At 33.0% G+C, this 24,637-nt stretch overlaps 3 protein-coding genes and 1 non-coding gene across 4 annotated transcripts; 2 read left to right on the forward strand and 2 right to left on the reverse strand.

The window, feature by feature from the left end:
- Positions 1-1,767: 1,767 nt before the first annotated feature.
- On the reverse strand, positions 1,768-6,877 carry LOC109339318 (syntaxin-71-like). The gene is made up of 9 exons (XM_019576732.1): positions 6,531-6,877; positions 6,322-6,447; positions 3,596-3,761; positions 3,409-3,494; positions 3,220-3,288; positions 3,030-3,074; positions 2,851-2,913; positions 2,670-2,746; positions 1,768-2,072 (listed from the first exon to the last, which is right to left on the reverse strand). The coding sequence occupies exons 1-9, from the start codon at positions 6,684-6,686 to the stop codon at positions 2,057-2,059; spliced, it is 804 nt and encodes a 267-aa protein (XP_019432277.1). The 5' UTR covers positions 6,687-6,877; the 3' UTR covers positions 1,768-2,056.
- Positions 6,878-10,344: 3,467 nt separating this feature from the next.
- On the reverse strand, positions 10,345-10,416 carry TRNAP-AGG. The gene has a single exon. It is a non-coding gene; the product is annotated as a tRNA-Pro (tRNA).
- A 71-nt stretch (positions 10,417-10,487) lies between these two features.
- On the forward strand, positions 10,488-12,990 carry LOC109339317 (serine/threonine-protein kinase Aurora-3-like; the record flags this gene model as incomplete). Its single annotated transcript, XM_019576731.1, has 6 exons — positions 10,488-10,730; positions 10,831-11,073; positions 11,713-11,808; positions 12,267-12,481; positions 12,568-12,640; positions 12,741-12,990. Coding segments are annotated over 6 exons (969 nt in total), but the record flags the coding sequence as incomplete, so codon positions are not given.
- A 3,871-nt stretch (positions 12,991-16,861) lies between these two features.
- On the forward strand, positions 16,862-21,149 carry LOC109339316 (peroxidase 21). The gene is made up of 5 exons (XM_019576730.1): positions 16,862-16,965; positions 17,947-18,095; positions 18,654-18,842; positions 19,419-19,584; positions 20,541-21,149. Exons 1-5 carry the CDS (start codon positions 16,896-16,898, stop codon positions 20,945-20,947), a joined length of 981 nt encoding a protein of 326 aa, XP_019432275.1. The 5' UTR covers positions 16,862-16,895; the 3' UTR covers positions 20,948-21,149.
- The last annotated feature ends 3,488 nt before the right edge of the window (positions 21,150-24,637 follow it).

Consider the following 24,637-nt stretch of genomic DNA (forward strand, 5'->3'; position numbering starts at 1 on the left):
AACGAATTGTGAATAATATGCTGATTGTAATAAATTTTTACACGGACAATAAATAAATATTACACTTGTATTTTTAGTCCTTGTAAAATAGTCATTTTATTTTGAGTCCCAATTTTATTTTTCGAGTACCCCAACTTGGTTTGTTTTAAATTTCTTCTCTCATGAACTACTGGAGTAGTGTTGATGTGACATACTTGGTGAAGATTTCTCTTGATATTGGGACTGTGACTAAGGAGAGTCTTTACTGGACGGAGATCATTTGTCCAAACAGTGTCTCACTCTATATTACAAGCCAATTAGAATATTTCATTTTATTATTTTTTTACTTTTAATTTTTTTATTTTATTTACGTGTTAATATATGATTGGGTTGTAATAGAAAATATGACACCATTTGGGATACTGCCCCTTTATGTACCCGGAAAAAAAAAGACAACTTAATGTCTTCGGGAATGTCTTAAAACTAAACCAGAATATTATTATTTAAATTCCCAATTACAGAATATAATAATTGAGTTGTAGATTTGCCTGACATGAAAACACAGATTAAACAATCCCTTTGAATTGGAACTTGCTATGTTCCTGCAATACGTGATTTAAAAGTTAAGCAGCTAGTAAGATGCACTGCAGTTTTAACTAGGAAGGTTAGAATATTTATGAATTATGTAGAAAAATGCGCACGTTGCTACACCTATTTGTCTACCCCAAGGTTATCAGGAATGTCCAATGGAGAGGATTGGGCGAACTAGGAAGGACCCATTTTATTCTCTAAGTATGATCTCTTGCCTAATCGGTGACAAAATAATCTACTAGGATATGATCAGGTGCCTAAGTGGGGACCTTTTCCAATAGTATTACACATAAATTAAGGATCGAACTCAATACTTCATGCTTAAATGACACAAACAATATTCACTTAAGGTAACACGTATGGGTTGCTACTTGCTAGGAAGTAACTATGGCCAATTCATAAATAGAAAGATATAACAACAATAAGAGTAACCACCTAAGTAGTCAATAGCGCACGGGCCAAATCACTTGTCAGAACCATATGGAACCTTGATTTTTAAAGGGAAAAGCCCCTTTTTACTCTTATTTTTTTAATATATAGCATGGTTTTTTCAGGTTTTGAGTAATTTATGATTTATCCCTCCATCTTCTATAAAACAAGTGAGGAACAATAAAATAAAATGTTCTCTGAAACTCTCTGAGGCAGTGAATAAACTCTGCAATTTTTTGTCACTCTCATCTCGATCTCCCACATACACAATTCTAGGGCAAAACTTATTCCCCTCACTTTCATTCTCACATACTCACTTCTGGCACATGTTGTCAAAACACGCTCCCAGTAGTGCCAAACACATGTTGTCAAAACTTAAAGAATATAAATGACTTAATTTATAACATTTTAGTGTATTTTTCCCTTAGCTATAGTGCCCATCTCACTACCCGCTGTAATATTTTTTGGCTTTTTGGGTCAGCCGCTATTCTGTTATCCATAATTGACTACCTAGGGAGGCAAACTGATCAAATTTAAGAGAATATATTGGCATATCTTAAAACCGGGCATGGTCCATAGGATTTGGGCTACATGCCCTTACTTCAAAGTTTTAGAGTGGCCCAGACTTTAAAGGGAAGTATTATTAAGACCACATAATGTCCTTGTAAATTGCCAGGAACTTCTTTCTAAACATTCTTTCCAGCATCTTCAATATTAGGTTAATTTTATTTAATAAGACCAAACAAACCACATGGATTCACTCCATATATAATAAACTCTATATCAACTTCACACAACAATGACAATATTGTTGAAAAGGATGCTAGCAATATTATGCTACTAGCATTTCTCATAGTGTTTGTGTTCAAATATATTATACAATAATATAACTTGGTCTGGAAATTGGAATGTAGCATAGCTGCATACACATCTGTTTATAAAGGAAAGGACAAACACACGTGTCTCAAGGGGCAGGAAATGTTTATAATGTAACATGTCATTCTCGAAAATGCAAGGAATACAGGCAAAAGGTACGAACACATCCATGGCTATCATATCAATTCTTTAGAACACTGCAACATGAGCAAGACAAGTCAGAAACACTTACCAAAAGTGACCAACAAACCATAACTAGTAGGCAGCCAAAATTAGGGAAAACATATTTATTAGGATTACTAGAAGCACGATTCCTGACCTCAACAAATAAAAGGTTTATGATCCCTCTCATAACTTGATTGTCATGTACATATATGTGGTTACCTTCTCGGAAATTTATTTGGCTAGAATAGTTTACAAATTATGGTTTCAGGTCAAAGTTCTAGATGACCATATTCTCCTCTAGTTAAAAAGAAAGCCTTAATCACATTTTATATGATGATGGATTACAACTTTACAAGTCAGAAACTAAGCAAAGGCCACATAGCCCATATGAGGAATATCTAAAAAAATGTTTTCACTAACAAACCCAATTTCAAACTTAACATGAAGCTTAAGGTTGACAATTTTAGATGGACGTCATATTTCCGACACATGCCAGTTAGGTACACCAATATTTGCAGTTATCAGATCAACAAGCAAATTAGGAAGCAAGAGTAGAATACCTTTTACTAGAAATTCATGAGAAACAAGCAGGGTGTTTTCAAGTTCATGAAAAGGGACAAGAGACTTACTTGTATAAGTAGGCAGCAATTCCCAGAATTATTATCAACAAAATAATATCAATACAGAAGTTTCGACTGGATCGAAGCTGGATATAAACCAAAAATTATATAAGAATAATCAAGAAATCTATCATTAATGCAACTTCAAATGGATGGAAATTTACGAGTGCAAGAGTTGTAGTTAGATAACCTGGTTCACTGTGTGTTTAAGTCTAACATTGGTATTCTTAAGGTCAGAAGATGCCTTGTCAACCTATAAAGATGATAAATGATGGTGTCATATTAATTTTAGTAATTCAAGCTCCAAAAGATTACATTTCCAAGATTTCAGACTTTAATAGGGTACAGGCAAAAATTGGTAATTCTCACCTTATTGTCAATCTCATCCATCAGTGGAACTTGTCTATCCAGTTCCTGTGTTTAGCACATAAATAACAAACTTCCAAACTTAAACACATGAATACACTTTAGAAACTGGGGGGTGGGGGTGGGGGGTGGGGTAAGCACACACCTACACAGAGAGACAGAGAAAAAAGATATGCACAGTAAGGCAACTGACCTCATTCATCCCATGTGCCATCTCTTTCAATGTATCCAGTCCTTCTGCAATCACATCCAAACCTTGATCCTAAGAGTTACATTACAAATAATTAGATTTGAAATAATTTCCATAGTGTGACATTCAAAATATATCAGGTAAAAGACAACAACAAACCCTCTCTTATTACAACTACTAGAAATGACTTGCCTGTTTAATTCTACGCATTTCATACTCCTGCCTGAACTGACTTGATTGCTCAGAGTGTTGGAAGAATTCATCGTCAAAACGCCCATCTATACTTGACATGACATTCAAAAAAATGAACAAGGACCATCATTAAAATGTTTCCCGTAGATGAACTATTATAATTGCATCATCCTGAGGCATGGCTTACTTGAATCAAATTTAATTTCAGGATGCGAGTCAGAAGCTGCCCCTAACCAGCCTCCAGTTTGTTTGGGTGCAGCAGGAGTCCCATCTGGGATAGCTTGGATCCTCTCCGGCAATGCAAGAGCCAAATCATTACGAGCAGCGAATTCTTGTGAGGAAAGCCCCTTTACCTGTGGATACATTGTATCATGCAAGGTAGTTAAAATGAAGATCTTACATAAGGAGGGGGGACAGCATGACTTTAACAAGGATCATGAGATCATAGAAAACATGCAAAATTATATTTTACATATACAATTATACATATGTATATAAAATAAAATAAATAAGAATAACCTATCAACTTAAAACCCATGAATTTTGGTGAAGTTTAGAATATCCCCCACTCTAAGGAATAGGCACACCAGAATAACCAGTACCATCAGCAACACTAAAACCATTTCCATAGGCACTTGTGAACGGGCAACGGCGGCGAGTTTGATTGACAAAGATTGTTTTCTCATCGCGATTGTCATTCTGGATGGATCAAGGCTCACTAGCACTCCAGAAACGCACAGAGAAAATCATGATTCTATCATTCTAACTATCGTTGTATCATGCATCAGACAGATGTCCTAAGAAACATGCACACTAAATGGAACAAGTCAACAGTAGAAATAATCAAAACAATAGCTAGAAAAAAATAATAACATCAGCCCCGTTTATAGATGAGTAAGTACACTAGTAAAAATAGTGTCACGACTGGATCAGATCAAAATTCACTGCTTTTCTCTCTTGGTTTTGATAGTTTCATGTTTAATTATGGTTTTGAGTTCAGGGGTTTGTGCTTTGGGCTTGGTTGGTGTTCAGGAATGTTAATCGTAAATGAGAGGATTTGTTACATAGCGAAAGGTAAATAGATTTGTCAACAAGGAATCCTTGTGGTCAACTGGTCTCTTTATGGACTTCCTCAAGGGTATGCCATACCTTTTGCTGATGGGGCGCATTGTGCTAATGCACATGTCCAGCCTGTTGTTAATCAGGGACATCAACTTCCACATGTCGACTTGACTGATCAGTATGAAGTCCCTACTCATGTGCCTCCAAACATCTGTTCCTGCTGGGGTATCAGACTAACCCAGCTGTCGTTCCTCAAAATATCCCATTCACCGGAGCCCCTGCAAGAGTACCTGGAATCCTGGATACTCTTCTGCTGGCGACATTCAGAGCAATGGCAAAGAGAAGTTAGAGCTAATATAGGAAAGACTGAAGGCAATAGAGCAAGTAAACTGTCCAGGCTTGAAAGATGCTTTTGAGATGTGCTTTGGTTTCACAAGTGGTTTGCCCTCAAAATTCAAGGTACCGAAGTTTGAAAATACTATGGTAATACACGCCCAAGAAGCTGTCTGGTTATGTATTCAGGAAAAATGTCACCATAATACAATAATGACAAACCATTGATCCACTGCTTCCAAGATAGTCTAGCTGGGGTAGCTACAGGTTGGCATATGTGCCTGAAAAAGACTTAAAGACCAACATCAGGACCTACAGAGACATAGTTAATGCCTTCATCCGACAGTGCAAGTACAATGAGAATGCTGCTCCAGACTGAAACCAACACCAAAATATGTTTAAGAGGCAGAATAAAAGCCTCAAGGAATACGCACAACGCTAGAGGGGAGTGGCTGCCCAGGTTGAGCCTCAGTTGGCTGAAAAGGAGCAAATCTCCATGTTTATAGACACCCTCCAGAACCTGTATTATGACTATATGATAAGCAGTGTCACCATAATTTTTCTGATCTGATGATGATAGGAAAGCGGGTTGAGGGCGGTCTGAAATGTGTAAATATTTCTCAATACGGATAGGACCAAGAACTGCAAAGAAGTCAAACTTTATGAAGACAGAAAGAGAGGATATCATAATCCTATATCCTAATTACTACTACAGAAATCAATACCCCAAAACCTATGCAGCGCACCCACACCAAATGCCATACCTGCCCAATACTGCAATACATACATTGTCAGCAACACCTATCAATACTTCACACCTGCTAGGCTGCTACACACAACCCCTAAATGCAAACCAAACACATTCCCCTCAGCAAAACCTAATCACAAACCAAACTACCAAACAAATTTTCCCAGCAAATTGTAAACACCAACCAAACCCGAAACCCCGATTAAACCCAAAACTATCAAAACCGAGAGAGAAGAGAGTGAATACTCATCCATCCCGATAGCGAGGCCGACAAGTAGAAGCCGCATAATAGAGAAGTTAGAATTATTTTTCTCTTCTCTTTCCAAAAGAACTCTTCAACCATATATAGTTTATTCACGGCTATTTGTATGGGTTTATTTTTTCTTTACAAAAGAGGTTCTTTAACAAAAAATCACTTCTGACTGTTTTGTTGGATTTTTTTCCTCTAAATATGTATGTCTGGAAGGGGGAAAAGTCATCAGCTCGTCAGAAATTGAAGTTTTCGGCTTCTCACAAAAAAGGCTAAAGCAAAATCAATTCTGTTAAAAACATAATATTAGCTGCTCAAGCTATTAGTTAGAGCATTTAGTAAATCAACTTATTCTTCACACAGCTGAAAAATTCGAGCTACAAGATCATCAACATGAGAATTCACAATTATAATTATAATACGTTACAAATTCAATTAATCAGAGAAAATACAGACACATTAGACTTACCACGAAATTCAATTTTTACACGATTCCTCAGAAACAAAAAAAAGTACCAACCTTTTTCACAGCCAACCTCTGTAATTTGGGAACCTCCTCCAACAATCGGGCCTTCGTACGTCGAATCTCCGCATTGATCGCTACAGCAGATGCCTTTCCTTTATCCTTTGACGCGATTTCTGCTTTCTACACTCAAAAAAAAAACGGTTACATGAAATTTCAGAAATTAGGGCACAAAATTGAGTGGTAAAAAAATAAGTTAACCGTACTTGAATCAAGGCGGCGATATCATCGTCTACGGTGGCGTAGAGTCTTGAAAAGGCGTCGTCGCCGGAGATTTTGGCGTCATTGAGTTTCTCGACATCGTATTTGTCGTACTTGTTGCAAATGGAATCGACTCTGGTTAGAATATCGATGACGCTCATAGTGTTGTTGCGGGATTTGGAATCAAAATCGAATCTTTATTTGGTGAATGTTACTACTTATCAGTGGCTTGAAGATTAATGGGTATGGTAGAGTTTGATCTGGTTGTTTTTTGAACTGGGAAGGAATCTCGGAGGAGAGAGAGTGAAACAGTATATACAGCTGTAACGCCAACAAAGAACATGAATCAGTTTTTATTTTTTATGTAGCTAAACGAAAAAGTTATAATTATAATTAAGTTAAATAAAATATATTATATGATAGATATAAATTCAAATAATATATGAACAAATACATTTTTATTATTTTTAATTCGTCGCAAAATTTACTAGTAATACATTCATTTATTAGTTGGTTTTGTCAACAAAAATATCAAAGAGATATTGACTTATTTCTATAATATATTATATTTTATTTAACTTAATTATATTTGTCATTTTTTTGTTTAAAATATTATACTTATTTCTCATGCAATTGTAGTTAATATAGTGTATGAATATAAATAAGGGTAGTTTGTAGGTATAAAAAAGAGTGAAGTGATTTGGATAATCTCATTAAAATTTATGGAGTATTAGTATAATTTATTTTTTATATTAAATTAGTTTGGTGACGTGCATTCTCTCATTTGGGTATACATCTCTTATTCGATAATGAGTGTCATGACTTTGTAATTGGTTGAAAAAATATATTTAAGTTAAAATTTAATTTTTAAGTATTTTCTAATCAATCATAGCTTATGGCACATAAAATAATACTTATTATAGGATAAAAGATATAATCCCCTCTCCTTTGGCATATTCTAATTGCTTGAGATTTGAAATTGAGTACTTGAAATTTTTATAAAAGAATTTCATTTATGGAAAAAACTAAGTCAACAATTTTTATAAAAGAATTTTTCTAAAAGACATTGATGCAACAAAAACGCTTTGGGCTTTTGTTGTTACATCTGTCATCTCTGGAAGTTCCTATTCCACGATTTTACTTACTTCTTGAAATTCCATGATTGCTGCCATTTGAATTCTCCAACGGTTTTAGTTCTTGCCATCAAGGATTGGAAGATTGTTAGGAAAACTTGCATCAGTTTGTCCCATTGTTCTTCAAAGATGAAGGCTTGAATGTGTTGGTATGTTCTTGGATCCTCTAAACCGAAGCTCTGATACCAATTTGTTAGAACATAAAGAAATAAGTGAAAATGCAAAGAGAGAGAATGAAAAAGATTGAAGAGGTTATGAGTGATTTTGTGAGTTTCTATCTTTGTATACTCAATGTGGTTAAAGTCGGTACATACGGCTAATTATAGTAAGCCTTACAAAACTAACAGGACAAAATTTTAAATTATAAACTAACAGCAATATGTTTATTATGTTTTATGAATGTTATACATATATCTTATGTGTGTATTTGAAACACATTGTATCCTACATTTTCAAAAAATATTCATATCCACACATCGAATATGTATCATATTTGACACTCGTATTAATATCAGTGTGTCATAGGTTGTAGCTTGAAGCAATGCTTGATTGTTTTGAATTGACTTCATTTTATATTGAATCCTTCACAAGATTTTTTTTCACTATAGGTTGTGAATTAATTGTTGGTTTGGGTTAACTAATTGTGTATTTTAACTCCTAATATTGCATCTGAGTTATGAGGCATTCACATGTACCGTGTTTTAAATTACGGACCACATAATGTGATGTATTTGCAATATTGCAGTTGCAGTGACCACTACAACAGTATTACACTGCAATTGTAGTGTGACACCAAATCACAATGATGTGACTGCAACAGGCTACATCAGATCGCATTCGAATAGGGTCGTATCGATATCAATCTTTTACTACAAAATAATTCACATCATAATGATTCTAAATCACAATAAACGCAACCATGACTATAATCTCCATTTATGTATATAACAGCAGTGACAAATTTAGGACTCATAGTCAGGGCGTGTAACATGTTAAACAATAAAATAATAAAATAATAAATATCATTAATTATAAAAAAAATGAAAATATTAATATTACACAAAATTTAAACAAATAAATTATATATTTCATAATTTATCGCGATATAATTTCATATTTTGAAATCGTTAATGATTGTCAATGTCATTGAATATTTTTTATTAAATATAAGTCATTAGATCATTCATCCATGCATCTCTCATTCGATTATGCAACCTACGTATCTTCCATTTTTAACCAATTTATCTCAAATATTATTGATTTCTTCCAAAGAAGCAAATTGAATATTGTTATGCTTATCAATGATGTAAGCCTCAAATTGATTATTAAATATCACCAAATTAGTTGAACAAAAAATCATGTAGATAAAATTTTGTGAATTCAACCAGTTTTGCTATATCAAAACTAGAGAAGAAATCGACTATACTCAAATAATACATACAAAGAAGTAACTGAATATTTGTCTCAGAAAAACAATCATGAAGTTCCTTAAAGTACATATTCATAATATATAGCACATCCCCAACGTTTCAATGAACCTGAACAGAAACAGATGCGCACCGGTCAAACATTATGTACACCATCTTTGAAGCACAGATACGGATACGTGTATCGGATACGATACGTATTCGATACGTTGACACGTATTTTTTCTAAAATGTAGGATACGATACGTTCAGTGATACGCGTATAAATTAATAAAAAATACATAAAATATGATAAAATTATTAGTGTAAATCAAAATATTATCTCCTACCATCTTTCTTCTCTTCTCTGTGAAAAAATAAAGGTAAGCCCTTTATTTATCTTCTTTATTAATACTTACACATCCTCTTCTCTTTATAAACATACTAAGCGAAAAGAAACTAAGTAAGAAATGTAAGCTTTTTCTATTTGCTCTTCACAACATACCTATGGCGGTAGAGGCAGTAACAATAAGCACCGGCCGACGACGTTATGGATTGGAAAGTACCAGCTATTCGAGGGTCAATGTGGTGTGATGGTAAGTTGGTATGACAAATCTTTAAATAAGTGAGTGTTTATTGAAAACAAATCTATCTTATTATAAAAATGAATCTATATATCCTATATTTTATTGAAAACAAATCTACATATCCTATATTTTGTTGAAAACGAATCCGATACGTGTCTTGATATTTATTTTTATTTTTTTTGGATACTCTATGGACGCGTATTCTTCGCGAATCTGAGTGTATCCGTGTCGGATACCGACACGCGAGGGTATTTGGCGAATCCGTGCTTCACACCATGATAACATTACTCTACATGCCCGTGCTTCATAGTACACCATGGTAACATTACTCTACATGCCTCCTCTCTATTTGCATTTTGGCTCATTGGCTATTTTATGGTGAATTTTTCTTCGCTTACATTAACACCATATCAATTATCTTACTCCTATTGCAAGTAGGACTAGCAAACTCTGACAATGGGTTATTTTATTTATCTCGTGGAGAATATGCCATAGCATTTCTTTCCCACCTAGGACAATGGTGTTTTAGTTTGAACATTGAAGCACCCCCTCATCAATTAGATGGGGATGCATCAGGCACTTCTCATGGTCACTTTCTACATTCAAGCGCTGGAACTCTCTTCGCAGTGTCCACCATGATAGTTTTGCAAATGAGATACAGGGTTAATTTAATAAAGGAAAAAACAAAGAAATGGGGCATTCCGAGAATTGAACTCGGGACCTCTCGCACCCTAAGCGAGAATCATACCACTAGACCAAATGCCCATATTATTCTTGTTTCGATAAATTAATAGATATGATATCTTTTAAATTCCTTTATTCGGTACATAATATCCTCTGCCGTTGCTTTCTCTCACTCACTCATTGAGTTTCAGCGCCGTGTGACAAATTCAAATTCTCCCATATATCAATCACTTCATCACTTTCACATTCAATCTCAGATTCCACCCAAAATGTCTTCTAATAACCCACCGCTCCAAGATAACTCAAATAAAAACTGGTCCCTCCAAGATTTCGAGATCGGTAAACCTCTCGGCAGGGGCAAATTCGGCAGAGTCTACGTTGCCAGAGAACGCAAAGTAACTTCCCATTCTACCCTTCCCACCTTCTTCCCTTTTCTCTCTCTCTTTTTCTAATACATTTTAATTTATTCAATCGTTCTATTTATTTTAATCTCAGAGCAAATATGTTGTGGCACTGAAGATTATCTTTAAGGAGCAAATTAAGAAGCACAAAATTGATCATCAATTGGTTAGAGAAATGGAGATACAGACGAGTCTTCGGCACCCGAATATCCTGCGTCTCTATGGTTGGTTCCATGATGATGAACGTGTTTACTTGATTCTTGAGTATGCTCATAATGGTGAGCTTTACAAGGAGTTAAGGAAAAGAGGTCATCTCTCTGAGAAGCATGCTGCCACTGTAATACTTTTTCTCTCTTTGTGTGCATGCGTGTGTGCGTAAGTTTTTAAATTGCGGTTGTAGTTGTCTTGCATTTACCAAAATTACGGCCGCGATGTGTTTCACTGACAACCTAAACCTTAAAATCCCTTTCTCTCTTTGTGTTTAAGTGTGTGTGCAAGGTTTTAAATTGGGGTTGTAGTTGCAGTTGTTTTACATTTACCAAAATTAAGGTCACGATGTGGTTTCAGAGACAACTTAAACTTTAAATATTGTGGCTCCTGATGCAGTTAGGAACCTAGATTCGAAACATTTTGTCCGTGTGAACAAAAGGAAGCAGTAGTTTTGAGGAAGTTGATTAAATTGTTTAGAAATTGAGTGGAGAACAAACTAGAGAGCTTGTTTAGAACATTTCTAAATATCAAATTAGGAGATGTTTATTATGATTGTAGGGATTGAAGTGTTAAACTAATGGTAGTGTCATGCTGAGAGATATGGAATTCTTGAGAAATGAACAAAGGTGGGTTAGAAGTTTAGAACTTCGAAATTCATAAAGTTAAGCTTATGCTGTATTCTGTGATTATCACCATGGTCCTTCATTTGAAAGCAAGTCCTTCTTACTATGTTGACTCTAACTTTTGTTTATTTTGAAAATTGTAGTATATTTTGAGCCTCACAAAGGCATTGGCATACTGTCATGAGAAGCATGTCATTCATAGGGATATCAAGCCTGAAAATTTGTTACTTGACCATGAGGTAAGCTATAATATCCTTATGGTTTGCTCTCCCTCTTTTACCTCTTTATATTTGCATTGCCTCTTATTTGGCTATCAGTGTTTTTATTCACTTTCTTTAACAACACAGCTTGAAGAAATTAAATATCTAATTACATACAAAGTACAGAATATTGAGTGTAATATTTTACATTACATTTCAATGTTATTTTTTCCCACCCCCCTTTTTGGCCTCTTAAGGGTTTATTATGTGTTTCTTTGAGATATTTACACACCAGCCTGAAGTTTTGATATAATTGTTTGAATGTATCTTTAGCTTTGTCACTTACTTACTGCTTTTCTTCTCCCATCAAATTTCGGTTTCCACTCCCGACCAAAAGTGAAAATATAAAGAAAGCAATCTTTGCCTGAAAAAATTGCTGACTTTCAATATATGACGAGTCTGCTCTGACAACCAGTCTTATAATTGCTTAATTGCAGGGCCGTCTTAAAATTGCAGATTTTGGTTGGTCTGTGCAGTCTAGTAACAAAAGACATACAATGTGTGGAACATTGGATTATTTAGCACCCGAAATGGTCGAAAACAAAGCTCATGACTATACAGTTGATAACTGGACTCTGGGTATCCTTTGTTATGAATTCCTCTATGGTGTTCCTCCTTTTGAGGCTGAGAGTCAACTTGATACCTTCAGAAGGTACTGAAGTGCTATTAACTATTTATGTTTAGTTAAATCGATGTTTCTTTTTTCAACATGTACTTAATCTATTCGGATCTGTGTAGGATCATAAAGGTTGATCTATGCTTCCCTTCCACCCCTTCCATTTCTTTGGATGCCAAAAATCTGATTAGCCGGGTAAGTTCCTGTCTAAATGTTCATATTAATATCCAACCCAGAGAAAATCCTCGAAACGAATAAATTAGTTATTCTGACTGCAATCTGTACATTGGTGCAGCTCTTGGTGAAAGACTCGTCAAGAAGACTCTCGCTTCAAAAAATAGTGGAGCATCCTTGGATACTAAAAAATGCAAATCCTATGGGTATCTGCAAGTAGTATCAACTAAGTAATATCAACTTTAGTCAGTAAAGGTTAACTGTGGCCAAGAGTGATTAAGATTGAATTGTAAATCTGATGTAAAATGCAAGCAAATATTACGGTTTTGCAGTGTTCAACCCTATCATCAACTCGAGTGACAACACTTTATCTTTGTTGTTAGGATTAGCAAAGTTATGATTGTAAATCTACTTATTTGCAATTGTTGTGGCTGAAATTTCTTCCACCTCTTTGTGAAATTTCTAGGTGCTTGGGATTACCTGAAATGGGGAAAATTGAAAACTGTGTGTCTGATTTTGAGAGAGAGAATTTACAATAACTACATAAAAATCAGATTCTTTTTTTCCAGAGGCAATACTATACTGTTATTTTCAGTTTTGCTTATTTTCTTGTTCTTTATGTGTCCAACATTCTTTTAGGCTGGTCATTGTTTGAAATGAAAATATATGGTCAACATTGAAGGCAGATCCATCATCCATACACTTTCCTTAGTTTTCTGCAAAGTGAATAAGCTACATGAAGTGTTATTGCCTGTGTTCAAACATATCAAAGTGCTTTCTCCCTGTCCTCTTGAAAAATGTTTGCCAATTAAAAAAGACTAAGCCACATGATAGGTTATTTGCTACGAAGATGAACACATTCAGGGATGTGCTTTGATAAAAAAAATATTATTATGGAATAGAGTGGTAGATTATTACGAAATTTACCATATCATTCATTGTTTATTTATAAAAATATTATATTACAGATTATAATTTAAAAAATATGTATTTCATTTAACTAAAAAGCAACTCTCAAAGATACCTTAAAATGACACTATATTCTCCACAAACGCAGCAAAAGGCCACAAATGTTATTGGTCCTTCCTATTATCTTGCTTAACTTTTTAAGATAATCACAACGAAGAACACTAAGGAACTTATCTTATTTAACTACAACTATGTGCTTTCGTGGTTGGTATGTGAATATAATTAACTCCACTAACAAGAATGAGGAATGGCATGGTGCTCCAAATTGAGAGGCTGGTATTTCCCTTACTCCTTAGTTATAGTTACTTTTTATTTATTTCTGTTATTTCCTTAGCACTTAAATACCTCAAGTCTTTTGAATCCTTATTTTGGTTGAATTGTTTTCAAACTTCAATTCTTATTTTTGGTAATGCCTTATACAATGACATCATTCAGTTTTGATTTTTGATTTTATCTCGTTGATCTAATAGTGTAAGATTTAACTGGATCCCCAGATATCGTACTAGGTTAAAGGTTATGTCAAATTTTCAATTCTAGTAAGCAATCGTTGAAAGGAACAATCACACACCCCAAGAAAGTTAATTAAAAATAGAGATTCTAATTTAAAAAAATATAATTACTATATTTTAAAAAGATAATTAACTATATGAATTTTAAAATTAAATTCTGAATAAAATATGATTTTAGGTAAATATATTGGTAGAGATGTGGTCAATGATCAATCTTAATTGGATTGAGAACCACAAACCACTAAGCTCGTGGTCATGTCTGAAACCTAATAGGATAATAATTAATATAAATAGAGAAAAATATGTATGTATTCAAACGATACTATATGAGTTTTATATACTATTAATGTATCATTTATTATTGATATTTAATTATTGTTGACATTTCAAAAAAGGTAATCCGAATGAATAGTAAATGTGGAGTGCATGCGTATAGATCTTTATAGTATCGGTATATAAATTTTATACTACATAAATATATTTACTCGTATATTTTAGAGTATAATATCTATGCACGGACAATATAAAGGTTTATATACAGTCAGTGTATTATCCATTATTTATTTATATTACTTTTATTTAAAAGTTAATCATAATTAAAATTGAATGATAGATCATCTATTAACAATGTAAAAATATCTTACACTGATAATATATACATCATTTTCTCATTATTTTATTTTAAAAAATTGACATACTTTAGAGTTATGGATTCTGAGATGTCGCACTTATGGCCTGCCCCAAGATAGATGTGCTAAATTTGTCTAAAGTTTAAATATAACAAAATAACTCATGGTGGTTTTTAAAACAATAAATGTATATAACCTCTTATTATCCACCTATAGTTGTGTTTAAATTTTTTTAAATATTTTTATTAATTTTATTCAAATTTAAATTAGTTTAAAATTGTAACAATAGTGAGGCAAGTAGTTTTTTATATATTAAATTTATTTATTATTTTAATTAGATTTATAAAGAATATTAAGAGTGTAATAAAGTGGAAATTACACCTCCCTTGAAATTTAACTTATTTATATTTAGAGTAAATTACATTAATCATATGAGTTTTAGTGAACTTTGATATAAATCATACACTTTTTTTATACTTACATAAACCACTCATATTTATATTCATACATTATACTAATTACCAATGCATGATAAATAAGTGTGATATTTTAAACAAGAAGAGCGATGAGTATAATTAAGTTAAGCGAACTATGATATATTGTGAAGACAATTCGAAGTATTATAAGAGTTAATGTCTTTTCATTATTTTCGGTTTATTACAAATGCATCAATAATTCTAAGGAAATATTATTTAAATCGTTATTATACTATATTGTAACAAACTAAAAATAATGAAGATGTATTGACTCATATACTATTTGGACTTGTCTACACAATATAATATACCATATTGTTTAACCTAATTACACTTATCACCTTTTTTTGTTTAAAAGATTATATTTATATTTCGTACATGTATAGTCGGTGTAATATATGCATATTTAGAGAGTTTTGTATAGCTATAAAAAAGTGAGGAGTCATTTGTGTAATTTCACTAAAACTTAGGATTTAAGTGTAATTTACTCTTATATTTATATCTAACACTCTTTTTGTTTTAAAAAGTACATATACTTAGTAGTACCTAAAAAGAAAGAATACATTTGATAGTACAAGAAGTGCATAGATCAAGTAGTTAAAGTAGTTCTAACTTAATCAAATATTTGGAGTTCTAGTGATTGTTAGCATAGTTGCTTTAAAACAATCCATGGTTTAGAAAGAAAAGAGAGATTATTTTATATTCATTAATCATTATACTAACTTAAGAGAGATTATTTTAATTATGTTAATGAACTACATGTTAGGATTTTTAGAGTATAAGCTATGTGAATGAAAAAAAATCTTATGATGAAAAGAATGGATAAATTAAAATGCATATAAGTGATAAGACTCGTATACCAAATATCTTGAGATTTTTTAAATCAAGATGTCATACCCACTTTGTAGGTTTTCACTTAAGCCTTATTTGTATATTTCTAGTTGATCTTGGATTCCTCCATTCATATGAAGTGGTATCAGAGGGAAAGATTCAATTGAGATGAGTTATTGTTAGCTAGGTTGTTTGTACATCTATGTGCTTACGGGGATCCCTCTGAGTTTATGTCAAAAGTTTGCCTAGCAATGTTGTGGGCTTTGTGGCTAGGCAGCTTGTCTCAATGAAATAGAATACCCATAGCATTATAAAGATATGAAGCTGCTTTTGAAATTATCGAGCTCTATCACGCTTAGCTCTTGTTGACATCCTCATATTCGAAAATGTTTTCTCCTCAAACGGGTGCGATCATATATTAAGCTATTTTATGTTTTCAAGTTAGACATATAATTTTGGTTTTCATTTTTTTAATAGTCAAAAGACATTTTATAGTTACTTTTATTATCAACTTAATGATAAAAAAACTGATAAAATTTGCATGAAATTTGAGAAAGATATAATGAAAAACTATCTGTAAGAAAAAGTTAACTAACTAAATTAAAAACATTAAATAAGCTTTTGAGAGGTTGCATTCATAATCCATAGAATAAGCACTGGTAGCTGGTGCTGGGGCCACGAGCGTGGGGCTGAAAGGTCAAAGAAAGTTGCTTAGTGGATAGTGCGCCGACCGGAGGCTTCAGTTCCACTCTTCCAAACTCTAATTGAGTAGTGAGAAGTGAGAAGTGCACTCCAACATCTCTATAAAAGGCTTTTCTCTCCCAAATCACAATTCAGTGAGACCTTCCAACTTAAGAGACATATGGCCACCACAAAGCCTCGTCCTAACCTAACTTTCTTCTTTTTGTTGCTTGTCCTACACTTTGATTTGGGTATGTGTAGGGAGCATTAATTTTAGGGAAAAGTAATCTCTTCTCCTAGGAGAGACAAGTTGCTGTTTTTTATTATATATTTAGATTTTGTTTGAAGGGAGAATGAAAGGATGATTTTGGAAAAAGTCTCTCCATTTAGGATTGTTGGTGAAGAGTTTTGGAAGTTTTGTCTAAAATTCTTCACATGTTCATTTTACCTAAATGACTAGTAAAATTTTATGATTATATTTTTGTAAATTTTTTATTATCAATTAGATTTTTAAAAAGATAATAAAAATAATATTTTTGTACTATCATTATTTTAGTCTTCTGTCATCTAAATTTCAATACTTCCAAAGAAGGGAGATGTTTTTCTTCCTTTCTATGACCTTTCCCTCCCCATTCTTACCCCTTGATCTTCGTCATTCCGTTTCCATCACAACTCCCAAATATAGCTGAGTAAAATATTATCACATTATCTATAAAGAGTAAAAATGTTATATCATATTATTTTTTCTATTATTTTTTATGTCTATAAGAAGACCTCACCCTAATTTTAGCTACTCCTTATTTTTTATAATCAAAATTGAAGATATGTGACAAGATAGACACAATAAACTATATATTATCACGGAGTGAGAAGTGTACATTGATAGTAATTTTCATGTGCCCTGTAAATTAAATACTATATGTTATAGTCTTATAGAGTAGTAACTTAATCATGTTATATAAAAATCCAGTAAATTCCTTAAATTTACTCATGGACTATTTAATATTTATCCATGCGCATTTTTAGTATAATCACGAGTATATGTGTTTACAAAGAGCATAAAGTTTTTATGTTATCATGTGATTATTCCTGTGCATGACTAGTCAATTAGACTCTAATATTTAAGACACAAGTCATGAATCATACAGTAATAACTATATTTTCTCTAATTATATTGAAATGGGCTTGAATTTGCACCAATTCTTGTATAATTTCATGTCTTATATCTATAGGCAAAAGCCAACTTCAGCTGAACTACTACACAAATAGCTGCTCAAAAGCTGAAGAGATCATAAAGCAACAAGTCGTCCAGTTATATAACAAGCACGGAAACACTGCCATTTCGTGGGTTAGAAATCTCTTCCATGATTGCATGGTCAAGGTACGTACTTATAGAGAGAACAAAAAGCTATATGCAGCTAGATAAATAATCACTCTCCTGATGAAACTATTTAATTTAACAAACATGATATTTGTAAATTAATTGACAACTTCAGCCATAACTTCTAGATTATATGGCAAAGTAGTCGAGTTTAGCTCATCTCTACTACCGGAGAGTCCAATATTAAAATATTAGGAGAAAATGAATTTTTTTGTTATAATTTTTTTATTCAATATAACTTAAAATTATGTCCCTTAATAATTGATTTGTGTCACGTGTTTAATTTCTATTTGATAATATGAATTGAAAGTAAGCTTAGTTTTGTCCAATAAATTTGTACATATAAAAGAACCAAAATCACTTGTCCCAAAAACTTTGTCTCTCCCTATCCTATTCAATTAAAATACATTAGGTAATATAATTATTCATTTATGATTTTTCTATTTAATTGAAAAATGCATTTTAATTAGTCTGATATACAAATGGGGACAAAGGATCTCCACTCCATATAAAACTCATGCTAATTTAATATGAGCTCTCAATCTTCTTGCCATGCAGTCATGCGATGCATCACTACTATTAGTGAATCGCGGTGGTGTAGTGTCGGAGCAGACGGCTGAGAGAAGTTTTGGAATGAGAAACTTCAAGTATGTGAACACCATCAAAGAGGCTGTTGAGCAAGAATGCCCCTTGACAGTGTCATGTGCTGACATTGTTGCTCTTTCTGCTAGAGATGGCATTGCCATGGTATGTCATATACACGTGTGTTGTGGTGTGGGTCAATCATAGCACTCCAACCTTGACATGTTATTTGCATGGGTCCATAAATTTATTGAGCATATTATCCTTCAAACCAAAATACTTTATGCAGAATTTTATTCCCTTCGAGAAAACCTTTTACAACTCTAACTCCTGATCTCAAGGATTTATAGTCACGGATTCCATTTAGGCGCATGTCAAAGCTACTAACGTAATAGTAATGACTCACAGTAATTTATGACTATAACTCCTTGAGGTCATGAGAAATTAGCTACTACAGAAAGTATTTAAGCTCACATATGCTCAATAAATCTATCGGCCTGTTAGAGTCTAATGTCAATGCTAGGAGTGTTACATATATAGATTGCTCAACAAGGACGAAGTTTTATTAGTAATAAAGAAAAAGGAAGTGATTAAATCGGTATAAACTACATCAAAACCATACCAACCCCATTTTGTTGCAGTTTAATGCAATTAAGGTAAACATAGCTTCATCTTAAAACACTACATCAAGTTATAAAAAATAATTTAATTTAATATTGGGTGTAATTCTTGGTGTGCTAGTTGGGAGGTCCAAACATTGAAATGAAGACCGGAAGAAGGGATAGCAAAGAAAGCTATGCAACGGTGGTGGAAGAATTCATTCCTAACCACAATGATTCCATATCCTTAGTGCTCTCTAGTTTTCAAGCCATTGGTGTTGACATTGAAGCCACAGTCGCTCTTTTAGGTATTTTCCCTTCTCTATTGAAAGCACCATTTTCAAATATATTATTTCCTTAAGTCAAATATAAATTTAAATTTGAGTATATTTTATTTCAAACAAATATTTTTTGTCCCAAATTATCTCAAACGTCTCTTGCTAATGACAATATAAAAAAAAAATATATTTAATTTTTAATTAATAGATATATTTTTATTAACAAATGATATGCTCTGAGACAATAAATCTATTCTTGAAGGGATGTATAGAACATGGAAGGAAGCTTAACCTATTATGCTGAAACCAATTAAAGATTCGAACATGTTGTATAGTGTCATATTTAAATACCACAAGCTTCCCACTAATATGAGACTTAATCATGTATTCTTTTTCACTAAGGATCCAAGCTGTTATTATATATACTTAACAAAGGAATGTTAATAACACACCCCTATATACATTCTATTATTCTCATTTTATTTGATTATAACACTCTCTTTAAAATATAATTTAAAAATAAATAATATATAAATATATAAATCATTATAGTAAAAAGTATATGAGCCTATAAAAAGTATATTAAAAATATTGTAAGAACTGGTATATTATTAATCAGCATTTTTGTTTTATCCTATCTAAAGAAATGAGTTTAATTAGGGATTGGGTGACCAAGAACTGATCCTACCCATTCACTCGGCTTAACCCATTTATAATTAAGCTTGCATGGGACAAATATAACCTGACTTAAATTCATCGTATAATTATTCAATTGAACTTTATCTTAGAAAATAGGGTTTTCATATATCTGTCAATGTTAAACTTAGTTTCTACGACTAATCTTCTTCTTTTTATCCCTTAAACAATATTTTTATCACACTTGTTAACCTATAACTTATTAAGAAGGATAGAAATTGAATCAAGTAGTATTTAAGTAATATTTTTGTTTTGTTTGTCATTAAGCTTAATATAATATATTGATTCAGGAGCTCACTCAGTGGGAAGAGTTCACTGCAAGAATCTTGTGCAAAGGTTATACCCAACCGTGGATGAAACACTGAACCCTTCATACGCAGCTTACTTAAAACGTCGTTGCCCAACACCAAATCCAGATCCAAACGCAGTCCAATATGTAAGAAACGACCTGAAAACTCCAATGATCATTGACAACAACTACTACAACAACATCTTGCAACATAAGGGACTCCTCACTGTTGATGAAGAACTTGCCACTGAACCAAGAACAGCACCTTATGTTCAAAAAATGGCAGATGATAATGAATATTTTCGCCAACAGTTTTCTAGGGCTGTTGTATTGTTGTCAGAAAATAACCCTCTCATTGGAGATGAAGGTGAAATACGAAAGAATTGTGGTTATGTCAATGGCAATTAGATGAAGTTATAGTGGACATTTATGTGCGTGAATGTATGTTAATTTGCATAAATTATTATGCACAAGTGTGGACACTCAATCAATAGAAAATAAATGGGTGGGTCATGTTTGCTATCAGTATGAGCAAAATGATTAAAAACCTTTTTTTCATGCGTTAATGAAGAAACATTGTTGAAAAGTTTATGGAATTGATTCCTTGTTTGTTAATCTATGTGATCTCCTTATGTAGCTAATTTTTTTTGATAAGTAAAAATTTTATTCAAGAAAGATCAAAGAAACAAATACAATTACAAATAAAAAACCAAGCCCAAACCCAAAACGAAAACAATAACCCAAACCACTAAGAAAAAATTCCTAACAATAATATTCCAAACATAAAAATGGATTGGAGTACCATTCAAACCAAGACATGAAAGCAACTTTGTGATGACCTTTGATCCATAACCAGGACATAAACATAGTCTCATCCAGAAGCTCCTCCATACACACAATTTTGTTGTTGAAAATAATGTCATTTCGACGCTTCCTAAGAGACCAAATTCCAACCATCCAAATAACAGAGCAAACTTCTTGTTGAGATCTACCTCTAATCGGCAAAAAGTGTTGCAAAAAGTGAGACTTTCCGGTAGGAGGTAACACCATAGCAAGACCCAACCAACCATAGAGAAGCAACCAAAAACTATAAGAGAAAGGACAAGAGAAAAAAGTGATCCGTCGTTTATGGTTGAGTCTGACACCAAACACACATAAGAACATTACCAAAGAAATTACTTCCCCTCTTGACTAAATTCCACTTACATAGGACCCTATCCAGAAAGATCCTCCTAGCTAAAACACGAATCTTCAGAGGGGCCAAAGATTTCCACACCACCTTCCATAAAGTATGATCCTCTATGACAGGGCTATTCGTTTCCCAAATCACAGAGTAAGCTGACTTGACCGAATAACAACTAGACGCGTCGTGAATCCAGATCCACTTGTCTTCTACATCCTCCTTGATCTTTATAGTACTCAAAAGCTTAAAAAAAATCCTCGATCAAAGGTTTTTCCCACTCAAATGTGTGAAGAAGATCTTTGCTATTGACCTTGGCACGGTTTTGATGAAGACACCAACATCACAAAAAAGAAGAAAACTTATGAAGACAATGAAGATTCAAGCTTCAAGATATTCAAAGACTTTTAGTCTAAGTCTAAATAGGTACTTCTATCCTATACTCTTGAATATATAATAGTAGTATTGCTCAAAATATTTTTAAAGAAAATTGAAACACTTCAAAGTTTAAATAAAACAATTTTCAAAATACTGTGTAACAAGTTACTGAAATCTGAGTAATAGGGTACATGAGTAAGAAAAGAGTTATCCAACTTAAATCTGATCAAAGTAATCCATTACTGACTTTGAGTAATAGATTACCAGTGATAATGGATGAGTTGATTTCTCTTCGAGGCTACATCACTAATCGAATGGATGCCTTTGATACTCAGAATCAACAAATCTAGTTTGAACTTTATCATCTCTCTTCTAAGCTGAGTAGCATGGACGTTGATGAAGACAAATCTGAGTCTGAGTCTTAGAGTGTGTCTAGGATTTCTGGTCTGTTTTGATGCATATTACTGAACAATTTACTTCTGTTTTATGGGTATAATCATTTTATATTGTCGGACAAAATTTGCTTTTTGTTGTTTATGTTGAACATCTATGTCTTATGATATGCATTGCAATGTTTATTTTATATCTTATGAACTCAATATCAGAACGAAAACCCCCTATGAACTCTTTAAAGGTAGAAAACCAAACATTTCTCTTTTGCATGTATTTTGTTGTAAATGCTTTGTTTAAATAATGGTAAGGATAACTTAGGCAAATTTGATGCAGAAGCTGATGAAAGTATCTTCCTAGGCTACTCTCTTACGAGTAAAGCTTATACAGTTTTTAATAAAAGAATTCTAGCTATGGAAGAATCCGTTCATGTATCTTTTGATGAAACCAATCCTGAGATAAAGGATGGGTTAACTCCTGGTGAGGAGGAATTTCCAAGTTCTTATTCAAATGAAATTTCTATTATTGAACCTACAACTGATACTGAGCATTTGAAAAATGAATGATAATCTACTCTCTCAAGATGAGCATATTCATTCAGAGTTACCAAAAGAATGGAGAACTCATCGATACCATCATATTGACAACATTAGTACTGAATTAAATATGGGTATCTCAACCCGACGAATGCTTGATAAAGCTTGTCTTAATACGACCTCTGTCTCTCAAATCGAACCCTCCAAGATTGATGAAGCAATCGAGGATGAACACTGGATTCTTGCTATGCAAGAAGAATTAAACCAGTTTGAGAGAAATGAAGTTTGGGAACTTGTTCCTAGACCGAAAAACAGGCATGTTATTGGAACTCGGTGGGTATTTTGTAATAAATCTAATGAAAATGGTATTATTGTTAGAAATAAAGCTAGACTAGTAGCCCAAGGATACAATCAGGAAGAAGGTATAGACTTTGATGAAACCTTCGCTCCGATTGCTAGACTTGAAACTATTAGGCTATTACTTGCATATGTCTGCTCCTTGAATTTTTAGTTATATCAAATGGACGTAAATAGTGATTTCCTTAATGATTACATTCAAGAATAAGTGTTTGTTGAACAACCTCCTGGTTTTGAAGATTACAAACATCCTTCTTATGTTTACAAATTAAAGAAAGCTCTCTATGGCTTAAAGCAAACTCCTCGTGCATGGTATGACCGTCTAACTAAGTTTCTACTTGAAAAAGGTTTCAACAAAGGAAAGGTCGACAATACACTCTTTATAAAAAGAATAAATCATCATACTCTACTTGTTCAAATTTATGTAGATGATATTACTTTTGGTTCTACTAAGGAGATTTTGTGTAGTGATTTTGACAAAATGATGCAAGGAGATTTTGAAATGTATATGACGGGGAAGTTAAATTACTTCCTTGGATTACAAATCAAACAACTTGATAATGACATTTTCTTAAGTCAATCCAAGTATTGCAGAGATTTGCTAAAAAGATTTGACATGGATGGTTGCATGCCAATAGCTACTCCTATGGGATCCATTACTTACATTGATATGGATGAAGTAGGAAAATGCATTGAAATATCAAAGTATCGAGGTATGATTAGATCTCATTTATATTTAACTGCTAGTAGACCTGATATCTTGTTTAGTGTATGTTTGTGTGCATGCTATCATTCTAAACCAAAAGAATCACACTTATTTGCTGTTAAGAGAATCATGAAATATCTTAAAGGTACATCTAATGTTGGGCTGTGGTATCCAAAAGGAAGTATATGTGATTTGGTTGGTTATTCGGATTCAGATTTTGCTGGGTGCAAATCTGAGAGGAAAAGTACAAGTGGTACTTGTCATATTTTGGGAAATGCTTTAGTGTGTTGGTCTTGCAAGAAACAAGCATGTGTTGTCCTAAGCACTGTTGAAGTTGAATATATAGCAGCAGGTAGTTGTTGTGCCCAAGTGTTGTGGCTTAAACAACAATTACAAGATTATGGCTTAGACTTGGGGTGCACTCCTTTAAAATGTGACAATACTAGTGCTATAAACCTCACAAAGAATCTTGTTATGCATTCTAGAACCAAACACATTGATATAAGGCACCACTTCCTTAGGGACCATGTTCAAAAGAAGGATGTGTCAGT

The sequence above is a fragment of the Lupinus angustifolius genome, unplaced genomic scaffold (genome assembly GCF_001865875.1).
Source record: "Lupinus angustifolius cultivar Tanjil unplaced genomic scaffold, LupAngTanjil_v1.0 Scaffold_66_169, whole genome shotgun sequence".
Classification (NCBI taxonomy): domain Eukaryota; kingdom Viridiplantae; phylum Streptophyta; class Magnoliopsida; order Fabales; family Fabaceae; genus Lupinus; species Lupinus angustifolius.

Excerpts from the sequence above, each read along its gene's own strand:
- LOC109339318 (XM_019576732.1), bottom strand. The coding sequence starts at position 6,686 with ATGAGCGTCATCGATATTCTAACCAGAGTCGATTCCATTTGCAACAAG. Across the intron at positions 3,289-3,408 it reads AAATGCGTAGAATTAAACAG|GATCAAGGTTTGGATGTGAT; the intron begins GCAAGTCATTTC and ends TGTAACTCTTAG. Across the intron at positions 2,747-2,850 it reads TTAAACACACAGTGAACCAG|CTTCGATCCAGTCGAAACTT; the intron begins GTTATCTAACTA and ends GTTTATATCCAG.
- LOC109339316 (XM_019576730.1), top strand. The coding sequence starts at position 16,896 with ATGGCCACCACAAAGCCTCGTCCTAACCTAACTTTCTTCTTTTTGTTG. Across the intron at positions 18,843-19,418 it reads CTAGAGATGGCATTGCCATG|TTGGGAGGTCCAAACATTGA; the intron begins GTATGTCATATA and ends TTGGTGTGCTAG. Across the intron at positions 19,585-20,540 it reads AGCCACAGTCGCTCTTTTAG|GAGCTCACTCAGTGGGAAGA; the intron begins GTATTTTCCCTT and ends ATATTGATTCAG.